The sequence below is a fragment of the Kwoniella bestiolae genome, chromosome 3 (genome assembly GCF_000512585.2).
Source record: "Kwoniella bestiolae CBS 10118 chromosome 3, complete sequence".
NCBI classification, from domain to species: Eukaryota; Fungi; Basidiomycota; class Tremellomycetes; order Tremellales; family Cryptococcaceae; genus Kwoniella; species Kwoniella bestiolae.
Genome location: NC_089243.1, coordinates 1391768 through 1414415, shown reverse-complemented (window position 1 = coordinate 1414415; position 22648 = coordinate 1391768). Strand labels below are relative to the sequence as shown.

Genomic DNA, 22648 nt, shown 5'->3' with positions numbered 1-22648 from the left:
AAGTGATAATGTTTGGTCTAGCCTCTTTCTCTTTCTCGCTCTGATATAGTTATTGCCATCATAATCATAGTATCAGATAGAATGAAGAAATCAATCGTAGTCACAGGTAAGCTCAGCTTACCATCTCTTCATGTCCTCGGATTAGCTGACGCACATCTGAACCATTATCAGGCGCATCGGGTTTACTTGGTCGAGCGGTGGTTTCGCATTTCCAATCTCAAGGGGATGAAGGTGGGTCAAACGTCTAACCCAAGTACAATTAGCTACACAGTCCGTTACACCTGATTATGAAGCTGATGATAATTTCGCCATCTAGTGATCAAGCTCGCCAATTCCCGAGCCAAGAAGGATGCGACCTATACCAAACTCGACTTGATGGATAAGGAAGCTGTGAATGGTTTCTTCCAGACTCATCCTACCATCGACGGTGAGCTGAACCTACCGACTCGATCATTTGTAGAGCCAATAGCTGATTTTGATGATATCGCAGTTGTCGTTCATTGTATGTCAACTGTTACACTTCCGGGACTTTGACGCAATAGCTGACATGGTGGGAATACAGGCGCAGCGGAAAGAAGACCTGATGTAGCTGAAGCTGTAAGTACATCTTTAGCTGAACATGCTCTGTGAACGCCAACCAGGAAGCTGATAGAGCCACATTCAGGATCCAGAGAAAGCGGCTAAAGTCAGTTTATCACCACTTGTAGCTCTTTGATTCGCTAGAGTACCCGACTGACACGAATTGAAATCGCAGATCAACGCAGAAGTACCCGCACATCTAGCAGCCCTAGCCAACCAACGAAAGTTCCTCTTAATCTACATCTCAACGGACTACGTCTTCAACGGTAGAAAGTGAGCTTCAATCTCTGCTTTCCTGCCTTGAAGCGAATCGAAACGGGGCTAAGCTGACGTGGTTTGATCACACAACAGTCCCCCATACGAGGTAGATGCTCAACCTGACCCTTTACAGATGTATGGTCGGCAGAAATTGGATGGCGAGAAAGCTGTTCTGGCCGAGAGGGAGAAGGGAGCGCAGGTCACTGTTCTGAGGGTACCTATCTTGTGGGTTAGCTGATCAGATTTCGGAATATCTATAGCTGAGGATAGTCGAGCTGATAAGGGAAAACTCCTTAGATACGGTAAAGTCGAATATAACTCTGAATCAGCTGTGAACATCTTGAGAGATGGTAAGCTGGCTTCTGCGGTCACGTCTCTAGCCTGAGCCATAGTGAAGTTTTCAGCTGATTTTCCTTTCGCGAGGGCAGTTGTCGAAGACCAATCAGGCAAGAAATACAAGATGGATGCTTATCAAGTACGATTCCCTACCAATGTTGAGGATGTAGCTAGGGTATTGTACGATCTGACTCGTAAGTCCAGACCTCATTTATCCGTGCAGGTTGTCATAGCTCAAAAGAGGATGGCAGATGACTGACGATCTGATTCATCACTTAGACCTCGACAAACCCCTCCCTTCAATCCTGCATTATTCCACCCCTTCCCCACCACTCACCAAATACGATATGACCCAAACCATCGCGCAGCACCTCAACCTTCCCATCGACCATATCATTAAAGATACAAGCAAACCTGGACCTGACGCTACGCCCCGTCCAGAGAATACTCAATTATCTACCAAGGCTTTGGCAGAGCTGGGGGTGGATGTGGGTGAGAAGAAGAGTTTCGGGGATTGGTGGGGCGATTATGTAGCTGAGGGGAAGTAAGCCGATGTTCTCCTGGATACCGACCAATTTGCTCAGCCTGGCGGATTGAAGTTTAATTGAATGGTTAAATTGGATTGGTAGGATACTATGATATATGTAGTGCAAGTTTTTCAACCAGAAGTACCCATAGAAGGAATTCTGGGTGATAATCAAAGATGTATCAGATGCATGTGAATGATGGGAATAAGTAATAGACATATAACAATACTCAAACAAAGAAACCCGACCATTCCTGCCCTGCAAAACGCAAGATCCAAGTCTAACTAAGCTTTCGACCTCCTCTTTTCAGTCATCTTCTTACTCTTCGGTACTTTTATCTGACCATTCGAAGTATCTTTTTCATCTTTGGTGTTAACCTTGGAAGCAACGGGTTTAGAAGATACTTTGATACCCTTCTTCTTGAGTGCTTTTCGTTTACTCTCTACAAACACAAACACAATACAATTATCAGCTATGCTCTGGTCTCCCTCTAAATGTAGATGGGAGATTGGTGTGATCCGACTGAAACAGTACTCACCCTCTATCAAAGCTTGATCCTCCTCATCTTCAAACCTACTTACATCCCCCACCTCCTCCTCTACAACCATACCTTCATCGTTCAATTTCATAGTAGGTTTCTGCTCCTCCTCTTCCTCTGCAGCGGCGGCGGCAGCCTTTCCACCCTTCTTGCGTTTCTCGACTTTGAATTTGGCAACGAAGAACCCATCCATGTTGTGTTTGTGGGGGTAGAACTGTGGTCGGAGTATGACATCAGTACAGAAATTAAGATGAGAGAAGAGAAAGTGGATCGAACATGGGTGAGAGTATCAGGTCGAAGACAATGACAAGAGATGGAATGATAGCTCATGAGATGAGATGAAAACGGGAGGACAACCTCATATGGATGTGTTTGCAAAAACAGAGCACAAATGCAAAGAACGAAAGAAACACCACTCACCCTCCTGGTAAGCGAAACACTAGGATTAAAGTTCTTCCCCTCAAAGCTCTTAAACCCTTCCACTCCGAACTCCAACCCAGTCTCCACAAGCTTGACGTTGGGTCTCTTCCTCAGAGCGTAGTCCACTACCGATTCATTCTCGTCGACAGTCACTGAACATGTGGAGTATACTACGTATCCACCGGTGGCGGAGTTGGGGTTGACGGAATCGATCGCACAGAGGATGAGCTGTTTTTGGAGGTGCGCGAGGAGCTGGAAGTCTCGTTCGGTCTGGGCGTGGCAGATAACAAAATCAGCTTTCTTAACGTATAGAAATTGATGAAGTACCAAAGAGAATCTACTATTCCAAGGAACTACGAGAGGGATAGACGGTAGACCATTACTCACCTTGTTAACCTTCACACTAGCATCCTTGGAGATGACTCCCGTCCCACTACAAGGCGCATCCAACAACACTCTATCAAACCCTCCAATGACCTTTGGGAACTCCCTCGCATCGTAATTCGATACAATCACATTCTTACATCCCATCCTATGTATATTCGCCGTCAGACTCTTCGTTCGCAGCTTGTTCGAATCGTTGGCAAATATTATACCGGTATTTTGAAGTAACGCTGAGATGTAGGTCGTCTTCCCACCAGGGGCAGAAGCCATATCCAATACCCTTTCGTTGGGTTGAGGGGAGAGGGCGATAACGGGTAAGAAGGAGGAGGCAGCTTGGAGCATGTAATGACCTGCCAAGTATTCTGGTGTGGCTCCTATGGGTACTTGGGATTCGAATACTTGAAGACCAACTTTGGACCATTTACCTATTGGTTCTAATGTTACTCCTCGATTTATGAGTGCTTGAGCGAGATCTCGACGACGCGTTCGGAGGGTGTTGGCTCGGATCGTCACTGGACGAGGGGACTCGTTGGACTCGAAGAATGCTAGTGCCTATGATTGTGAGAACGTCAGGATTTCAGTTGAATATGGGGTAAGGAAAGAATCCGGCACTTACCTCATCAGCGGGGAAGAGCTTCATGAGTTTTCCCACTAAAAAGGTGTTATATCCGAAATATGTCGCAATGTCATGTTGCAATTGTAACAAATGATCTGATCTCGATCTAAACGGTCAAACGGGGAGCATCAGTATAATTTCCATAGCCTCTATACTGAAAACTTCAAGGGGGAAACAAGTTGGCTGAAGCAATACTCACTTCCCTGGAACACCCTTCGACATCTTATCGTCCTTGCCCAAACAAACACCGACCAACCACCTCATCCTCTGTTCGACTTCTCTCAGACTCGTACCATGCTCGATCTCCTCCTCTTCACCACCTCTATCGACCGCAGGGAGGGTATACGTCTCTTCCAGATCGTCCTCCAAATTGGTCTGTATGTTATCTTCGTCTTCGTCCTCGTCTTCCTCAGCAGCAGGAGCCATTTCAGTATCTTCATCCTCAGAAGCGAACGCGGAGTCCACTTCAGCGTCTTCCTCATCGTCCTCATCGAATTCATTGTCTAGCATCTCATCGTCCTCGTCTGAACCGAGATCGAACTCGTCTCCTAGCTCCTCGTCATCTTCGTCTGAGGGAGCTTCGTCGAGGTCAAAGGCGTGTTGACCTAGTGGAAGGGATTCACCGTCGTCGTTGAGATCCTACGGAGCTCGTCAACTGTCGGCTCATCACTATGACATTCTCGAGAAGCAGATAGCTCACCTCATCTTCACCTTCTGAATCAGAGAACTCCAGCTGTTTGACAGGTCCTGAGCGTTCCTCCGACTCTTCATCGGATCTATCACCATATTATACATATCAGCTTGACCCCAGATCTGACGTTAGGAGCATAGCTCACGAAGCAGGTTTCTTCCCCTTCTTGACACTCTTCACCTTAACGGTCTCCTCCTCGTCCTCAGACAGCTCTCTACCAAAACCACCCAAAATTAGCTCAACCAACCACCAACTTTCCAAATATAGAATGAAAAGTAAGCACTCACCCAGGCTGCAAAGCCTCATCGAGATCACTGTCGTCCTCATCTACCTCATCTACCTTCTTCCTCCTATGCGCAGGCAGGGGCTTCCTCCCCAGCGATCCCTTCTGAGCCTTGAACTTCTTCTGATCGTTCGGTGTGGACGGTGCCTTCTTCTTCTTGGCTTGTTGTCTTCGAGAAGTGGATGATTTGTCGGGGATACTTCCCGGAAGGGGCTTTACGTCGCCTTGCTTGTTCTTTGCTCTTCTTCCCATTGTATGTGTTCTCGATAGAAGTGGTTTGTTGAGATATGATGAGTGGAGAGATAGTTTGGATGACCGTAAACAATTTTCAGAGATACAACAGACTGGGTGGACATGCAACCGCTTAAACTTTTTAAAACATTCGGATCGAAATTTAAACGTAAGCCCCATTTAAGCAGATCTGGCAAGCGGAGACGGCCGTTATCTCCGCGAGACCAAGTTGACGGTGGTTTATTGAGCGTGTTGATGCTTAGCTTGGTCGATGATTCAAAGAAAGGTATATATATACAACTTCTTTACGCCATTGTACTGACTATTTCTCTCGCAAGACAAGATCAGTCCAGTCAAGATGGAAACACCCACCAAAGAAGGCTCTCCAGCCGTCCAACCCTTACCTCAAATGCAAGGCGACACCCCCGCACCCTCCGTATTGGAAGGTACCGAAACTCCCGTTGCTGGACCTTCGTCAACCCCCGTTCCAGCACCTAACAAGAGAGTCTACACGAAGAAATCCAAGGTGAGCTGACAGCTCCCCGTAAGGATCCAATGACGTCCAAGCTCATTTGTGTTGCTTGTTTCAGGCCAAAGTTGAAGGACTCATGGCATATACTTCGGCATTTGTACCGGGGATGTACAATATCAAGATCCCTGCTGGAGACTATCTACAGAAAGAACGGAACATAGATGTCGCTCGACAGCTTAGTGTGGCTAGAGCGAAGCAGGAAAAGGCAGAGATAGAGGAAGAGAGACATCGCAAAATGGCTGAAGGGGTAGAAGTGTCTGAAGTGAGTTTCCTCCGTTATTTCTATCTGCAGACGTGTGGTATAGCTGACCACGAGGATAGGTAAATCCCCTGAACTATACATTGATCATTCACCCGGGATCTCGGAATCTACGAATAGGTCGAGCTTCAGATTTCTACCCTAAGGAAATACCCAACTGTATTGCCCGACCTGCCAAAGCCGTTAATAGGGGATCGGACCCGCCCGTGCCAGGAAGTAGAGCCAAAAGGATCGCTGAGCGTGCGTTGGAGAAAAGGCGGAATAAGAAGAGAAAGAACGACGAAGGAGAAGATGTGGATATGAATGGAAATGGTCAGGTGGAAGATGGGAGTGATGAAGATAACGGTGAAGGAGAATGGGTCGATCCTGTAAGCTTTACATTCAGCAAAAACCTGGGGACGTATGAGCTTACCTGAAGTGGAATTACAGGTCGATACGAGTATTGGACATTTGAGGGAATACCTACGACACCGACTTGTTCAAGAGAGATTGGCAACAGATTGGAAAGAGGGAACGAGGGTGAAAGCGACAAATGCTAAAGTCAGACCTGAGAATTTACCGGAACATAATGATCCGTATAGGATAGATTGGACCGAGTCGGACAATAGGCCATACTACATTGGAACAGAGGTATGTCAATTTCACTTTTCTCTCCTTGCTTCTCACTCATTCCCAGAACCCAATAAGCTTATATGGCGGATGTCAATAGGCATTACGACTACCCGAAAAAGCAGGATACAAAGTCCGTTATCCGATCTTACAGCGTAATTTCAATAACCGCGATTGGACTTCCTCTCAACTTCTCATGGACGATATATCCACTATAATACAGGACTCACTGAGGACGGAGCTGGGTATAACACCGAAGGATTATCCTGTAAGCTGGATTGAGTTCGAATGGTAGAATCGGTTCAACAAGCTGACGCATGACTGTCATCAGAAATACTCTGTCGTGTTCATCATACCCGATCATGGAGACAGGGTATATGTGCAGGAGATGACGAACTTGTTTTTGACTACCATGGCGTTCAAGGAGATCGCGGTGCATCAGGTGAGCTTCTTCGCTCTCGAAGCCAGAAGGTTATAAGCTTATATTGTCGCGTATGATACGACAGGAAGCATACTGTGCCATATTTAGCGCAGGGATGTCATCCGCTTGTGTGGTCGATGTCGGCGCTCATTCAACTTCAGTGACCTTTGTGGATGAGGGTCTGCTCAATGCTGAGACAAGGTAAGCTTCTAGTATATCTTCGGTCATTCTCTGTGTGCGAGGTAGCTTATCGTCAATGTTCACAGGATCAAGCTCAACTATGGAGGAGACGACATAACCTCAGCATTGGTCACCATATTGCAGCGTTCCAATTTCCCTTATAAGGAGTTAGATCTGGCTAGAAGTCAAGATTGGATAATGATGGACAATTTGAAGAACAAGATATGCACTCTGGAAGAGGTTAGCTACTCGTCGGAATCGCTCTGAAGCTGCAAGCTAACTATCCCGTTCTTCCGATTGCATAGCATCTCGTTGCCAATACACCCTGGGACTTCTATGTACTCAAGACGGAAGGTCTGACGCAGAAATACGTGTTCAGGACGTATGATGAGAATATCTTGGCGCCTTTGGTCAGCTCGCGAATTCGTACCTCTGTTCTATATGCGCTAACTGAACACCATTCGTCGTCTTTCATAGATTTTCTTCGACACTCGTCTAATAGACTTTAAAGAGAAGAAAGGTCAAGGCTCATTTAGATTTTGTGGTACATCCGATGAAAAGGTGACGGATGATTTGACATCACCTTACGAAGAACCGGTGAGTCAGCTGTGTGTGACTCTGAGAAACGCAAACATGCAGCTGATAAAAGTGAAACAAGACCGGAGCAATGAAAGCATGTACCGCTCACCTCTTACCACCACCACCTGCTCCTGAAGTCTCTGTGCAAGCGGAAGAACCTACACCAGTCAACGGCGAAGGTGGAGAAAAGCCAAATAACAACGGAGATGGTAATGCTACGCCTGAAGTCAAGCCCATAAAGGAATCTACACCTGCCCCTGCCCTAGGTCATTCACAAACTTCTACCACCTCCACACCCGTGCCAGAACGAGCTACACCTGCACCCTCCACCACGACTGAACAGCCCGTCCCTACCAAACCCGCTGTACCTGAATTATCGCCTTTACAAATCATTTCGGAAGCTTCCAAATCACCTTTGGATGCTGCTATTGCTGCATCTATCTCGATGGCTGGGACAGAAAACAAGGTCAAGACTGCTGCGAATAGTATATTGTTAATTGGGGGGAGTTCGGCGTTGAAGGGATTGGGAAGCTTTATTGCTGATCGGTGAGTGCCGCTGTGCCGCCCTCATCCTCCCGTGTCTCTTAAGGTCCATGACCGTGACACGTTAAAGACTCATTGATAAGCTGGTGATGATGAGCCACATAATTGAAGTAAACATGCTGATTGGAAATTAATGGTAGACTACCACCCCTCCTCCGTCAAAAGGGATTCCCAATATCAGAGGTATCTATCGTGCCTCCTCCTCGAAACTTAAATCCGAGGTATGTGAGCTGGAAGGGAGCTTCTGTGATGTGTAATCTTGAGAGTCTGAGTGATATGTGGATAAGAAGGGATGAATGGGAAGCTGTAGGTACGAGGGCGTTGAGGGATAGGTATTTGTTTTATTAGTTTGTGTCATTGCATTGTTATGAAGGTAACATGCATGATGTCATGTCATCCATGTCGAGGTAGAGTAGGTTATGACCGACCACCCTCCTTTGGTGTTGTGTGTCGAGTATTCTTGCGACCCTCACAGATCCTCTGACCATCCTTTGAGCTACAGTAAATTCAAACTTCGCGGGAGGGGAGCCGAGCAGAGGGATTACTCCAAGGATTGGACCGACTCTACTGTGACCTTCCTCCTGTACACGGGCTAACGACGAGGGCGCAACGAACGTTATACCTAAAACATTACACTTTACTTTGCACAGCAATACGGAGTTTGAGGGGAGTCTGTATGACTTCCCGCTTTCAACCTCTTAGCTTTGCATCCTCTTTTCTGAAGTTCGCATGCAGAGATGACATGCCACATACATTGCAGTACTATACATGAGAAAGTAAAAGAGACGGTGACGAACAATAAGAAAGATAATCTGAGTGATACTTGAATCTCTGATGAAACGTAATTTTCCCCCTCCCCCCTTCTCCTTTGCACCTCTTTTAAGGATAAATAAGGTTAGTGTAGTTACGCTTGGTTGTGATGTTTCTGATGGTACCTTTTTTCATTTGGTATTTTGGGTTATCTACGAAGCCATGTATACATACATACTGTACTTTACAGTAGTCCAGTAAATGTCTTAGATTCCTTTCCCAACCTTGTCGTTCTTCTCGTCCGCACACTCTTCCATACATATAAATACCCTCCTACTTGTCCTCTTCTTCTTTCTTTTCTCTTCCATAACTTGCTATTACCTTATAGCCTTCGCCACCGCCACCAACAACTTACGATGTTGGCATCAACAATCCTCCCCTTCTTATCGGGGTTCTTCCTGAAATTGATATATCGTCAACAATGCCCTGATGGTCTTGTAGACTGTTACAACACTTTACCTGCCCTTTCAGATATCTATCACCACGTCATCGATCCTGTCTCTTCGTTTACTTCGACCAATTTCCTTGCTTACCATGATCAGCACTTCGTCTATCCCTCCTCCCCTGCTCAACATTTCGTAAATGTCCCCATGTCAAGTATGATACACTTCCCCCAACCCCTGAACCAGCTCCAATTCGTCGTTGAGCTTCCCGGGGATATGGGTGTGGAGTACCTGGCAGTCCATCCAACTCTCACACTGGCTATTCAACCTACTTCGACCCAGATCATCGCCACCCCGACTCCTACCCCCAACACTGGTCCGATGGAATCAAACGACACCGACGACGACAAAGAGGATCCGAACTCTCCCTTCAAAAGCGAAGGGATCGAGTTCTCCTCTAGCAGTAACATTCTCCAATCTTTGTTCTCTCATAACGCTAGAGCGGCTGCTCGCGAAATGATGAGTGAGATTGTCGAGAGTTACGCTAGTCATCCGGTTGATACTTTCCATGATCATCTTGAGGTCTTACACCAGACGATAGGAGGGGAGTTGAGGGACATGAAGGTTGATAGGGATGTAGTTTTGAATGTGGTGCTTGGATATTGGCTTGCTATCGCTACAATGTAGGTTCCCCCTCTTTGATATCTATAACGAACTTTTCGATCTTGTTGACGATGGTTTGTCTGGTATAGGGCGTTGGCTCGACTGATGATTCGAGGGTTGGGCTTCATCATCACTAGGACACTCATCCGCATTATCAAATCGATCTTCCGACTCTTTGGGAAACGCTCCGATCAAACTCACAATCATGGTGACACCGGTCGTTCTGAGATACCCGAATCGAAGGCGAAAGATGATTTGATAACATTTGGCGAGACTACACCTCCAAGTACTGAGCAAAAGGCAAATGGCAAGTCTGGAGAAGGCATTTCGGAATCCATTGATGTGGACACCCCCATCATTCAACGAAACTCAGGGATACCAATCACTGTCAGTTGGCAAAAGACTGTCGAATTCAAGTGCGACCCACTAGCTAACTCCCGGTACTTAGCCTTTCACCCCTACTCCACTCAAACGAATGACCTCGATGCCTTCCTTATCCCCCACGACGGATGTTTTTTCCGATCGGAAGTCTTTCAAACCTCTAAGTGGAAAAGTAAGTATGTTTCCCTAGTTCACTTCGACCGATGCACCGAGAATGCTAATGATGATGGCAGGAACGAGATCTAGGTATGGACGTTCCAGATCTCGCTTTGGCTATTCCTGCGGCGGTCGCTGGATCGGAAGGACCTCATGGTCATGATAGCCCAGGAGCGGAGGGAGCCTCCGCAGACTTCTTTGCCCCATATCTGGTAGACACCTCACCTGCGGTTGAGGGGCATTTGAACTTGGACGATCATGATGAGACTTCTTCATCTGTTACTGCCATTCATTCGCCGCCTCGCCCAAGCGCATTGGAATACGATCAACAAGACACCAAGGATGAGACGGTTGAAGTGGTTGAGATGCCAAGGAAAGATAATGTAAGTCTTTTTCTGATGGTGTTCCTTGTGTCGAAGCGTTGGGAAGACTAACACCAGACGTTGATGTAGGGCCTCAACCTTCGCAAACCTGACCCTTCCCCTACACCCGATACGACCCTCTTCAACAAATCTACTGGGTCCACACCTACCCTGGACGGTGACCATGACGATGTCATCGAGGAGACTGTGAGTTTATCACGCACCAGAGACCTGGCTATCTGACCCTGACCTCAATCTTTGTAGGAGCCCCAACCATCACACTCACACGTCTCCTCCAACAATCGTTGGAAACCGCACAACAAATACTTGGACAAGGAGCCCCAACCATCACACTCCGAATTGCCCAAGAAACGACGCAAGGTTCGTGGCAAGAACAAAAGTCGCTCCAACAACGGGGGCGGTAAAAACAGAGACAAATCTGTGAGTCTTCTATGGCATGGACTTCGGATCTCATGCACTTGGACCTTGCTCTAATTATGTATGTTTGTAGCAGACGCCTCAACCGATCATTCCAGAAAGGGGTATGAGTGTGTGTTCGGAAGTTGAGGTTGACCGGGTTGTTTTGCGTGAGGAAGATGAGGGCTCGGTACGGATCTTTGAGAGTGGGAGTGGAGGGATCGCGGGATTTGATGTTGAGGCTTCGGCGGAGGTATCAAACGATGAGCAAAAGGAAGATGGGGAGGAAGAGGAAGAGGCGGATGATGTCGAGGCTGAAAGGGAGGATGTCGCAGAGCTTGAAGAACTGGATTGTAAATACGAGAAAAGCGAGTTCGAAGATTTTGACGAATCTACTGCTTCTCACCTTGGTGCTTCCCATGCGACAATCGATCCAAAGGGGAAACAAAGAGAAGATTCCACTCTTTCTGACTTGGACTCGCACCTCCCTCAGGATGTTGCTCAACCCGAGAATGTTCCTACATGTGGTCATAAGAAGAAAAGGGGAGGAAGAGGTTCGGGGATAAACAAGCAGATGAAGAAGCTGGAGGAGAAGGGTGCTAAGAGTTTACAGATCGATGAAGAGGAGTCGTCTACGATGGGTGGTGGGGGTAGAAAAGCAAGAAGACAGGAGGAAGAAGATGAAGCTGAGGTGGATGGTTTGATTTGAGTGTATATGGACGTGGCTCTTCACAATGATAGAGAGATAAGAAGAGAAGAGGATCTGATTGTATATCTTATTGTGCTACCTCACCACTCTTGCTGCACTTGTTAGCCATATTTTCATTCTGATCGTGTGTATACCATATCAGAGATACATTTGTTCGGTTGACGTGATGTATTGGATCTTGATGTATCTCTGTATTGTGGAATGTGGCATCGAGAAGGCATATTATTCTACGGTATATGCAGTGTCTATAGGGAAGGAGTCAAGAACTTTCTGTCTCGGACCTACTCTGAATACTAATCTCTATGGTAGGATACCTCGTCATTTGCATTGGGGTGACTGTTTTACTCGACCGTATCTCCCCTTTTGAGTCTCGGAAAAATCACTTTGCGCCACACATCGTAGAGCTCTGTTCGGATCGTGCTCATTGATCAGCTTCTCTCATTCCCCCTCTTTCGAGATATGGGATGAACTCTCAGCTGATCTGAAAGCAAAGTTGGGATCCACGAACTCACGAGATTTAGTCTTTCCAGGAAAAGAAGTGGCTATAACTTCCCAATCGGGATTACAAGACTATCATCGGATATATCGATATCACGTCAGCTCGGAATTACGTTTTGGATTGACCATGCAGCAACATCTTCTCTGAGTCGATCTCATCACATCGTACCATAACGTGTGAGAGTGGGATGTGACCTACGTTCAAGACCATCATCAAAGTGGCAATCTTCATCTCCCCCGTCCAATTTCTTCCGCCACCGCTCCATGGTTTGTTGGATAGGAGGGAAGGGTGAATGACTTTTCGCCAGGTGTCTTTACATTCTGCCGTGATACCAGTTATACATCTCAGTTCAGCGATACTGATGTACTTCATAGCCAAGAGAAAGAAACAACTTACGGGTAGGAGTCTTGCCCATATCTTTGGATAGTTCATCCCACTCAATATCTTTTGCTGTCTACCATCGTATAAAATCACACGTCAGCTCAATTCATCAATGGTACAGTACACAAGAGAGAGAGAGAGAATTTACCTTGAGGAATAAAATTACGAGTAAGGTCTTGTCGTACTCGTTCTTCTTACTTTTCTTGGGGACCTCGGTAAGACCGTCTCTGGCAGGTGCAAAATCCAATTTGGATTGTTTGAGTTTGAGTGGTGGTTTGAAGTATGGTTTGAATTCGGCGTGATTGGGTTTTTCGGTTTTAGGCATCGTGTGTGTGTGTGTTGTGTTTGTTTGTAGTGATTTATTGGGAATAATCAAGGATAGTAAAGAGGAGGAAGCGATGATATGAATTGGTTTTGTACGGAAGAGGATTACAAGAGAATCGAAAACAATAATGATAATGATGGAGAGAGGCGATGAACCATGTGATAGCGAGTAGTTGACTCATCCTAATTTGATGTGACGATATAATATCATATCATCGAATCCAAAGGACCCCCACCCCACACTCTTGTCAAGTAAAATGATGATGATGATGATGATGATGATGATGATGATGCGCACAGACCCCATATCATCATCAGTCAGTCCACTCAGCTTTTTCCTTCCCCACTATGATGGGAAAAGGTATATAAACCCCTCCTTGATCGAATTGACCCTTCTTCTTTCTTTCTTTCTCTTTTCTTTCTTCATCTCCTCTTTCGAATCAAAACACCCCTCACACCCACACCTACACCCACATCCAAAACCCGCCATACCCATCATTATCACACCCACCCAATATGGCACGCGCTTTCAAAACATACGGTAAATCCACCACCCCGTCCAAAGCGAAATCATCTTCTTCCTCGTCATCCAAGCCCAAGCCCAAGCCGAAACCAGCTCTCAAGGGAACAGCCAAAGAGAAGAACGATCCTTCCTCCAGAACCACTCGATCTCGAACTCGATCAACCAGCACCACCAACAAAGACATCACCCCCGAGATGGAAGAGCAACATAATGACGAGAAGAAAGACGATGATGAGAAGAAGAAGGAAATCCAATGCTTCCTCCTGGGTTTCCTGGAGAATGCTAAGAATTTTGATTATTTTGATCTCGCCAAGAAAATCAAGATTCCTTCTTTCTCGTCATCTGTGTCCTCGTCTACATCGAAGGGTAAAGGGAATCGAAAGAAGAATGGGAAAGAGGGGGGAGGGTATGGGAAGATGAACGGGAATGAGTTGAGGGAGTTTTGTCAGAAGGTTAGTGTAGTGTATCTTGCCTTCCTTCCTTTCTCTCCTCCTCCATCATTGTCTTCAATCTATTACGACGTGCAGCACACTGATACCTTCCTTCCATGTTGATAGACCATCGTTCCCTTCCTCAAGACTGGACAACTCTCTTCAGGAATTTCCATCGAAGTCGAAGTGAACGAAAATGAAAATGACATTTCCATGTCCACCCTCAAAGAGGACGATGCGAAAGAACAAGGGGAAGGTGAGGACGGAACCGAGCAAGTTGTCATTCTCTCGTCACCCATGCCATCCGATCATGAAGAGCCAGAGCAAGAGGACGAAGGCGAAGAAGATTTCGAATTGGATAATGAAGAGGAATCGCAAGTGCCCAAGAAGAGAAGGAACCCTCCTGCTTCTTCTTCGCAAAAGAAGAACGCTCAGAAAGCGAAAGATGAGATGGTTGAGGAAGACAAAGAGGGAGAAGAGGAGCAATTAACGGAGCATGAGGACGAACCCGAACCCGAAGACAAACCCAAACCCAAACCCAAAAGGAAGGGTAAAAAGGAAGTGGTAGTTCAGGTTGGAGGGAAGGATAGTCAATCTGGAGATGAATACTTCTCTGATTCCGATTAGGCCAGTATAAGAAATCAGCTGAAAGGTAAGCTCCATCAGTCGTTGATAGGTTGAATGGATGGCAAAGAGCTTACAAATCTTTCTCAATAGATCGGATCATCTCTCCGTCCAACACCGCACACCATACGCCGGTATCTCGAGATCGCCCTCGGATCGCCATCATCTCTTCAATCTCGCGCTCGTACTGCTCTCGAAGCTACAACCACTGGCTTCATCTTTTTCTTAGTCTCGCCTTTACTCTGATATCATCATCTTTCCAATTTCAGTATTTCGTCCAATCCACTTATGACTCGTGATTCAAACCAAAAACCTTCCCATATTTTCATCTCGTCAAGTACGGCTCTCCTTCCACTTCCCATTTCATCGCAATAACTTCTGTAGATACGATGATCCATTTGTCCGATTCCATACATTTCATGCATGTCATTATACTATATCTCATCTTCGTCTGAAGCCATCAGATCTTCCTCTGGGAAATCACCTATTGTGACTTTATCTGGACGGACAAAAGTTGCATGGAGGGGTAGGCACTGGAAATATCGTTTGCCCTCGACTCTGCGAACAAGGGGGAATAGATCAGTATATGGATTGTATCATTGTGAATGGCATTCGTACGAGAAGCAGGGTGAGCAAGACAGATGACAAGCCATGGAAGACAGTAAGGAGAGGGGCAGGGAAGAGACAAATATGGCGATGTATCAAGGAAAGAAGAGAAGAACCAGAGTAAATTCAAGTATAAGCGACGATTACTCACTCTCCATCCCCCTTCCCCTGCGGTTCATCCAATTCCACCCCCACCCATACCCCGCCCTTCCCTATCGACGCCTCACCTACGAACCGAACTGTCCCTCTTCGACCTGACCCATCTGATCCGTGAGATACCTCGCATCGTGCGTTGGGTATTATGTTACTATCGTATGTTGTTGGAGGAGGGGGTGGGTAAGTGAGGTTTGTAGGGATAGGGGCGAATCTACCGAGTTTGTTGGCTTTCAAGTGGGAGAGGACGGTATCTGGTTCAAGGTATATTGATTAGTACGGTCGTACCGCGGAGGTAGAATGCCAGATGTTTGGCATGTATCCCTCCGACTCCTCCAAGATTGTAGAGTAGACGTTTTCAAATAAAAGAACCTGGGAATGGGAAACTCACCACTTCTACTCTCATATTCCTCGTTGGTCAGTTCGAACCTCTCCAAATTACTCTCATCGGTGAATTCCCCAGGTCTATAATTGGGATCTGTGTTGTCTACCTATACACAAAAAACACAACTGGTGAGCTACGTGGTCTTGAGATTTTGGAGCGGATCCACTGAACACGAAGCTCACCTTGATACATTGCCATTCCCTTATGTCATACTGCCCCAACGTCCTCTCTTGGTCATTGAGCTGAGCGATAGCTTTGGATGAGCCGAGAGTGACTGCGTCGGAGGATGGGTAGAGGGAGAGGATTTGATATTGCGGTGAGATGCCTGTTATGGGTACGAGCTTGTCCTGTACAGTGAACATTCGTAAGCTGTGGTTGGGAGATGGGAGATGAGAGAGGGGGTCAGGCTCACTTTTAATTGACTGATTGTTAGGGAGGTATCGAATCGTCGTTCGGAGTGAGTATCTGGGGAAGTCACGAAGATGCTAATGAGGGTCATTATGCTCTTAGACCGCTTATGCCGTGGATGTGATTCTGTGCTATATTGTATGCTATTTCCAACTGTTGTCCATACTTCATCAGCCCAAAGTACTGTATCAACAGTGCTACACTTGCACTAACAGTCGCGCTTGGACCTCTGTTCGAACGATATCTGTAAGTCACACGTGTCTATCTTAGTCACGTGACTCAACATCCCCCCATAACCATTCAGGGTAACGAGTAAATGTCAAAGTGTCGAGTTAGAAATAAAAGTCAAGAAAGGGGAGGTTGAATCCGAAGTGATCCGTCAACAATATAAAAGGTCTGACCTTTACCTCAGAGATCACCTCTATTCTCTCTATACCCATACAAGTCAAAGAGGTACATTTGACCATCATGTCCACCATGTCCGCTCCTACTCCTACTCCTTTGGCGGACGTCCTTAAAATATCTATACTGGGCAACGAATCCATCCACTGCGGATTCCATCTCCTCCCCTACATATTCAACACCATCACCTCCAACCTCCCCTCATCAGCTTACGTTCTCATCACCGATACCCACCTATCGGCACTCTACCTCGATGATCTCAAACATGCCTATGCTCAGACGGGTGCCAAGTCTAGATTCTTGGTATATGAGGTCGCTCCTGGAGAGACGGCCAAATCAAGAAAGGTGAAAGAGGAGATTGAAGATTGGATGTTGGATCAGAAGTTGACTAGGGATACGGTCGTACTGGCTTTTGGTGGGGGTGTGGTGGGTGATTTGACGGGGTTCGTGGCTGCTACTTTGTGAGTTGCAATTTTCCCTTAGCTGTTGAATATATGAGTGTGGTCAAATTTATGGGTGTGGTTGGAATCAATATGCGACGAATGGATCATCAACCTCATGCTAGAAGCATGCGGGATCATTGTCTATCCAGGGTGATGCATCTGCTAATCTACGTACCACACAGCATGCGAGGAGTCAAGTTTGTCCAAATCCCCACAACCCTCTTGGCGATGGTCGATTCTGCCGTAGGAGGCAAGACCGCCATCGATACCCCTCATGGGAAGAACTTGATCGGTGCTTTCTGGCAACCTGCTTATATTTTTGTGGATCTTGCCTTTTTGACTACGCTCCCGCCTAGGGAGGTTAGTAATGGAATGGCTGAGGTTGTCAAGGTGAGTGTGGAGTTTGGTCCGGGTAGTCTGTGCTTGGGGAAGGAGAAGATTGGATATCCTTCTTTTCTCTTCACTGAACGATCCTGTCATAATACGCTTCGTTTCTGGCTGTCTATAACTCATTTTCGCTTAACGGCTTCTTCTTATCTGTCATTCACTTTCTTCGGATGATCTGCGCATTTGCTAAATCACGTCTCCCAGACCGCCGCTATCTGGAAAGACGACGATTTCGCTCTCCTCGAATCCCGATCCGCCGAGATCTCCCTCGCAGCATCTACCAAACCCACCACCTCATCCACTGCCGGTCGATTCGAATCTGACCGATCACACGCTCAGTCACTACTTCTTCGAGTCGTCTCAGGCTCAATTTACGTGAAAGCCCATATCGTCACTATCGACGAGCGAGAAACCGGATTGCGAAACTTGGTCAACTTCGGACACACTATCGGACATGCGATCGAAGCTGTTCTCACACCTGCCATGCTCCACGGTGAATGTGTTTCAGTCGGTATCATCTTGGAAGCTGAGGTTGCCCGACAACTCGGTGTTCTCAGTCAAGTCGCTGTAGGAAGGTTGACAAGATGTCTTCAAGCTTATGGATTACCCATCTCCTTGTCCGACCGAAGAATCACTTCCTTACCTGCTTCCAGTCAACTATCCGTGGACAGGTTATTGGATATCATGAGAATCGACAAGAAGAACTCGGGTCCAGCGAAGAAGATCGTTTTACTCTCGAGAATCGGTAAAACCTATGAAGAGAGAGCTTCAGTCGTTGCTGATGAAGTCATTAGAAGAGTCTTGTGCGAAGCTGCTACCGTCATCTCCGGTACTCCCACCAAATCCCCAATCACCATGGCCACTCCAGGTTCCAAATCTATCTCAAACAGAGCCTTGGTCCTGGCTGCACTAGCTACTGGTACTTGCAGAATCAGGAATTTGCTACACTCTGATGACACTGCTGTCATGATGAACGCTCTCGTAGAGCTCAAGGTGAGCTATTCTCATATCGCCTATGCCAACACAGCTTACAAATTCATTACTAGGGCGCCGTCTTCTCATGGGAAGATGGAGGTGACACCATCGTCGTCGAGGGTGGTGGCGGTACTCTCTCCGCTCCTGCCAAAGGCAAAGAGCTCTACCTCGGTAACGCTGGTACAGCTTCTCGATTCCTTACCACTGTCTGTGCCATGGTTTCCGGCGCCGCACCTACCGAAAAATCCACCATTATCACCGGTAATGCTCGAATGAAACAAAGACCCATCGGTCCCTTAGTTGATGCTCTATCCGCCAATGGAGCCAAGATCAAATACGTTGAAAGCCAAGGATGTCTTCCCCTCGATATCGAGACTGACGGTTTCAAAGGTGGACATATTAAGCTCGCCGCTTCAGTATCAAGTCAATACGTCTCTTCGATCCTTCTCTGTGCACCATACGCTGCCGAGGAAGTGGTACTGGAATTGACAGGTGGTCAAGTCATCTCTCAACCTTATATCGATATGACAACAGCTATGATGGCTCAATTCGGAATCACCGTTCAGCGAAAAACCGATTCTGCTGGTAATCTCCTGGATGTCTATGTCATCCCCAAGGGGACGTACAAGAACCCATCCGACTACTCTGTTGAGTCGGACGCTTCGAGCGCTACTTACCCACTTGCCATTGCCGCTATCACCGGAACGACCTGTACCATCTCCAATATCGGTTCATCCTCTTTACAAGGTGACGCAAGATTCGCTAAAGAAGTGTTGGAACCTATGGGCTGTACCGTCGAACAGACCCTTACGTCCACAAAGGTCACTGGACCTCCCGTTGGCCAGCTCAGAGCATTGGGTAACGTAGATATGGAGCCTATGACGGATGCTTTCTTGACTGCCTCTGTGCTTGCTGCTGTGGCCAATCTCCCCGCTTTACCTGAACGACAAGTCCAGGGACTACCTCCTACCGCTTCGAGGATCTACGGTATTGCCAATCAGAGGGTTAAGGAATGTAATAGGATTAAAGCTATGAGGGATCAGCTTGGTGAGTATTACATCCCAGCAGCTGAATGGCATGGATGTTCATGTGAACGCAGCTGCTGATGACTGTTTTCGTTATTTAGCTAAATTCGGCGTCGAGACCGATGAATTCGATGATGGTATTATCGTGATTGGTAAAGCTGCGCCATCACTCATCCGAGGTGCTTCTGTCCACTGTTACGACGATCATCGAGTGGCTATGGCTTTCAGCGTTTTGGCCTGTATCGTTGAGAAGACCATTATTGAGGAGAAGAGGTGTGTTGAGAAGACTTGGCCCAACTTCTGGGATGATCTTCAGAACAAGGTGTGTTCATTCAGATCATCATCATATCCAGGCTGAGACGCGAATGCTGACGATACAAATAGATTGGTATTCCTGTTGAAGGTGTGGAGCTTGAAACCCACAAGCAAGCTTCTACCTCAGCCAAACCCGCCACTTCAGTCGATCAATCTCAATCCGATCACCCTATCTTCATCATCGGTATGAGAGGTGCTGGAAAGACCTACATTGGTCGATTAGCTGCTGATGTTCTTGGCGGGGAGTTCACCGATGCCGATGATACCTTCTTCGAAGAGACCAAACAATCAGTTGCCGACTTCGTAGCTGCTAATAGCTGGGAAGAGTTCCGACGTGTCGAAACTGAGATCTTGGGGAGATACATACAGGAGAGAAAGGGGAACCATGTGATTGCATTAGGTGGAGGAGTGGTAGAAACAGAAGTCGCTCGACAGCTCCTTCAATCCCATGTCTCCAAAGGAGGCTTAGTTATCCACGTTACTCGAGCTTTAGAAGACATCGATAACTTCCTTTCATCCATTGGTAATACCGCTGCTCGACCGAATTGGGGCGAATCATTCGCCGATGTCTTCAAGCGAAGAGAACCATGGTACGCTTCATGTTCAAGCCATGAATTCTACAATGTTCTTGATCCCGTCGGTAGCCAATCTCCTCAACAGCACGAACAAGCTATGAGGAGGGAATGCGCAAGGTTCTTCAAGTTCATCAAAGGGATCGAAACAAATCGACCTAGATTATCAAGTGACAATCCCACTGCTTTCTTATCGTTGACATTCCCCGATATCACTCCCGCCCTAGCTCAGATTGAGGAATTGACGGAAGGTGCTGATGCGGTCGAACTTCGACTTGACTTGCTAAACCCTGCTGGGACCGCTCCCACTTCACCTGGATTACCACCTCCCTCTTTCGTTGCTAAACAACTGGCCTCGCTTCGACTCGCTACCTCACTACCCGTCGTCTTCTCGGTACGATCCAAGGATCAAGGTGGAATGGCGCCTTCAGACCAGCCAGCGCTATACCGATCGGTAGTAGAATTAGGTATAAGATCGGCGTGTGAATACGTCGATCTCGAAGTATCATGGCCTGCTGAGGTCCTCCAAGGCATATCGGAGAGTAAAGGTAAATCGCACATTATTGCCTCATGGCACGACTGGACCGGATCGATGGCATGGGACAAGCAAGCTGTTCGATCGAAGTATTCCTTATGCTCCAAATACGGCGATATAGTCAAGATAGTCGGTACAGCCAAGACTCTTCTGGATAACTCGAAATTATCATTATTTGTCGAAGAAGTTCTTTCTCAACCTGGTTTCAAACCTCTCTTAGCTATCAACATGGGAGCTGCCGGACAACTCTCTCGAGCTCTCAACCCGATCCTCACTCCAGTCACTCACGAGGCCTTACCCTCCAGAGCTGCACCTGGACAATTGACCGTGAAAGAGGTATTAAAGATCCGAAATCTAATTGGATTGTTACCTTCCAAGAGATTCTACTTGTTCGGTAGTCCCATCGCTCATTCTGTTTCACCTACATTACACAATACCGGTTTCCAAGCTCTAGGATATCCCCACGAATATGGTCTACACGAATCAGACAAAGTAGATCAAGGTGTATTAGATGTCATTCGATCGCAGGATTTCGGAGGAGCAAGTGTCACTATCCCCTTAAAACTCGATATCATCCCTCATCTGGACTCCGTCTCAGAAGACGTGAAAGTCATCGGAGCGGTGAATACTATCGTACCCTCCAAAGGCAAGTTGCACGGGGAGAATACAGATTGGAAAGCGATCTACCAAGCTACGTTATCCAACCTTCCATCTAACACTAAACCCTCTTCAAGTGAGGGATTGGTGATTGGTGCAGGAGGTACCTGTCGAGCAGCCATCTACGCGCTATACAAATTAGGTTTCAAGATGATATACCTGTTCAATCGAACACTCGAAAATGCCTTGAAGGTTAAAGGATCTTTCCCTTCAAATTATAATATCCAAGTGATAGATTCCTTCGGTAACTTACAACCTTCAGTGGTAATTTCCACTGTGCCCGGTAACTCGCTAGTCCTCTCGCAATCCGAACAGGGGATTCATCTCCCCGAAAGTCTATTGGGCAGGAAAGAGGGAGGAGTGGTCATTGACCTAGCGTACAAACCTTACAAAACTGCTTTACTCCAGTTGGCCGAGTCGAACACTAGTGGAAAGTGGAGGAGTGTTCCCGGGGTTGAGATATTGGTGTTGCAGGGTTTGGTGCAGTTTGAACTTTGGACGGGGAAGAGGGCACCGGAGAGGAAGGTTAGAGAGGGGGTTATGGCCAAATACTTCGAGAATCAGTAGGATGTAGGACGTGGTCAGTACTGCAGTTTTGCTTAATTGAGGAAAAGGAATTCATATGTGAAATGAATGCATTGCATTGGGTCTGAAAGGATCTGGGGGATGAGCATCTGGAGGAGCGTAAAATCCAGAGTATAAGTCACATTGGTAGGCCTGCGTTTGTTACGCTCACAGGACAACATCTGTCTGTAGCTCTGAGCGAAAATGACACTGGGATGATGTACCGCACCATTGAACTTCTTGATGCGCTACAAAAGGCAATGTGAATCTGCACTGTAAGGTGCTGGGCAAGTTATGTAAAGTGATACTCCTGAGTCAGGGTAGAGGCCAGGATGAGGGCATCTATGGAAGACCTTTGATGATGTGCATGTCTGGAGGGGGCTGACTACCGAAAGATACGATCTCGAGAGTGGGGAAGGGCGTATTGTGCCTGAACAGGACTTCTATGGAGGATCTTGACGAGGAGTTGTGATGTCACACAGGATACTGTATCTTTCGGTTGAGGAGTGGGAAGAAGGCCTAGTTGTACAGTACGATGTGGAAGGCTAAGGTACATGGAATCGAAGCTGACA

The 22648-nt window shown here is 46.9% G+C and overlaps 8 protein-coding genes across 8 annotated transcripts; 5 read left to right on the top strand and 3 right to left on the bottom strand.

Moving 5' to 3' along the window:
- Positions 1–81: 81 nt before the first annotated feature.
- Positions 82–1721, top strand: I302_105204 (dTDP-4-dehydrorhamnose reductase; the record flags this gene model as incomplete). Its single annotated transcript, XM_065870032.1, has 11 exons — positions 82–106; positions 172–231; positions 317–427; positions 491–502; positions 563–597; positions 665–685; positions 755–852; positions 931–1062; positions 1135–1187; positions 1266–1367; positions 1453–1721. The coding sequence occupies 11 exons, from the start codon at positions 82–84 to the stop codon at positions 1719–1721; spliced, it is 918 nt and encodes a 305-aa protein (XP_065726104.1).
- A 263-nt stretch (positions 1722–1984) lies between these two features.
- Positions 1985–4884, bottom strand: I302_105203 (uncharacterized protein; the record flags this gene model as incomplete). The annotated part of the gene is made up of 9 exons (XM_019195071.1): positions 1985–2142; positions 2239–2452; positions 2659–2928; positions 3046–3594; positions 3659–3764; positions 3858–4297; positions 4359–4434; positions 4495–4563; positions 4637–4884. The coding sequence occupies 9 exons, from the start codon at positions 4882–4884 to the stop codon at positions 1985–1987; spliced, it is 2130 nt and encodes a 709-aa protein (XP_019042784.1).
- Positions 4885–5221: 337 nt separating this feature from the next.
- Positions 5222–8334, top strand: I302_105202 (uncharacterized protein; the record flags this gene model as incomplete). The annotated part of the gene is made up of 12 exons (XM_019195070.1): positions 5222–5389; positions 5454–5657; positions 5717–6022; positions 6084–6284; positions 6364–6531; positions 6595–6705; positions 6770–6885; positions 6951–7104; positions 7170–7274; positions 7342–7461; positions 7523–7989; positions 8127–8334. 12 exons carry the CDS (start codon positions 5222–5224, stop codon positions 8332–8334), a joined length of 2328 nt encoding a protein of 775 aa, XP_019042783.1.
- Positions 8335–9152: 818 nt separating this feature from the next.
- Positions 9153–11867, top strand: I302_105201 (uncharacterized protein; the record flags this gene model as incomplete). The annotated part of the gene is made up of 7 exons (XM_019195069.1): positions 9153–9862; positions 9932–10229; positions 10291–10395; positions 10457–10762; positions 10832–10948; positions 11006–11182; positions 11253–11867. 7 exons carry the CDS (start codon positions 9153–9155, stop codon positions 11865–11867), a joined length of 2328 nt encoding a protein of 775 aa, XP_019042782.1.
- Positions 11868–12208: 341 nt separating this feature from the next.
- Positions 12209–13072, bottom strand: I302_105200 (uncharacterized protein; the record flags this gene model as incomplete). Its single annotated transcript, XM_019195068.2, has 5 exons — positions 12209–12273; positions 12380–12437; positions 12565–12686; positions 12763–12820; positions 12896–13072. The coding sequence occupies 5 exons, from the start codon at positions 13070–13072 to the stop codon at positions 12209–12211; spliced, it is 480 nt and encodes a 159-aa protein (XP_019042781.2).
- A 515-nt stretch (positions 13073–13587) lies between these two features.
- On the top strand, positions 13588–14652 carry I302_105199 (uncharacterized protein; the record flags this gene model as incomplete). Its single annotated transcript, XM_019195067.1, has 2 exons — positions 13588–14046; positions 14152–14652. 2 exons carry the CDS (start codon positions 13588–13590, stop codon positions 14650–14652), a joined length of 960 nt encoding a protein of 319 aa, XP_019042780.1.
- Positions 14653–15083: 431 nt separating this feature from the next.
- I302_105198 (uncharacterized protein) lies at positions 15084–16292 on the bottom strand (the record flags this gene model as incomplete). The annotated part of the gene is made up of 5 exons (XM_019195066.1): positions 15084–15207; positions 15407–15662; positions 15800–15899; positions 15976–16140; positions 16206–16292. The coding sequence occupies 5 exons, from the start codon at positions 16290–16292 to the stop codon at positions 15084–15086; spliced, it is 732 nt and encodes a 243-aa protein (XP_019042779.1).
- Positions 16293–16669: 377 nt separating this feature from the next.
- Positions 16670–22079, top strand: I302_105197 (pentafunctional AROM polypeptide; the record flags this gene model as incomplete). The annotated part of the gene is made up of 6 exons (XM_019195065.1): positions 16670–17064; positions 17229–17436; positions 17638–18426; positions 18480–19455; positions 19535–19755; positions 19818–22079. The coding sequence occupies 6 exons, from the start codon at positions 16670–16672 to the stop codon at positions 22077–22079; spliced, it is 4851 nt and encodes a 1616-aa protein (XP_019042778.1).
- Positions 22080–22648: the final 569 nt, after the last annotated feature.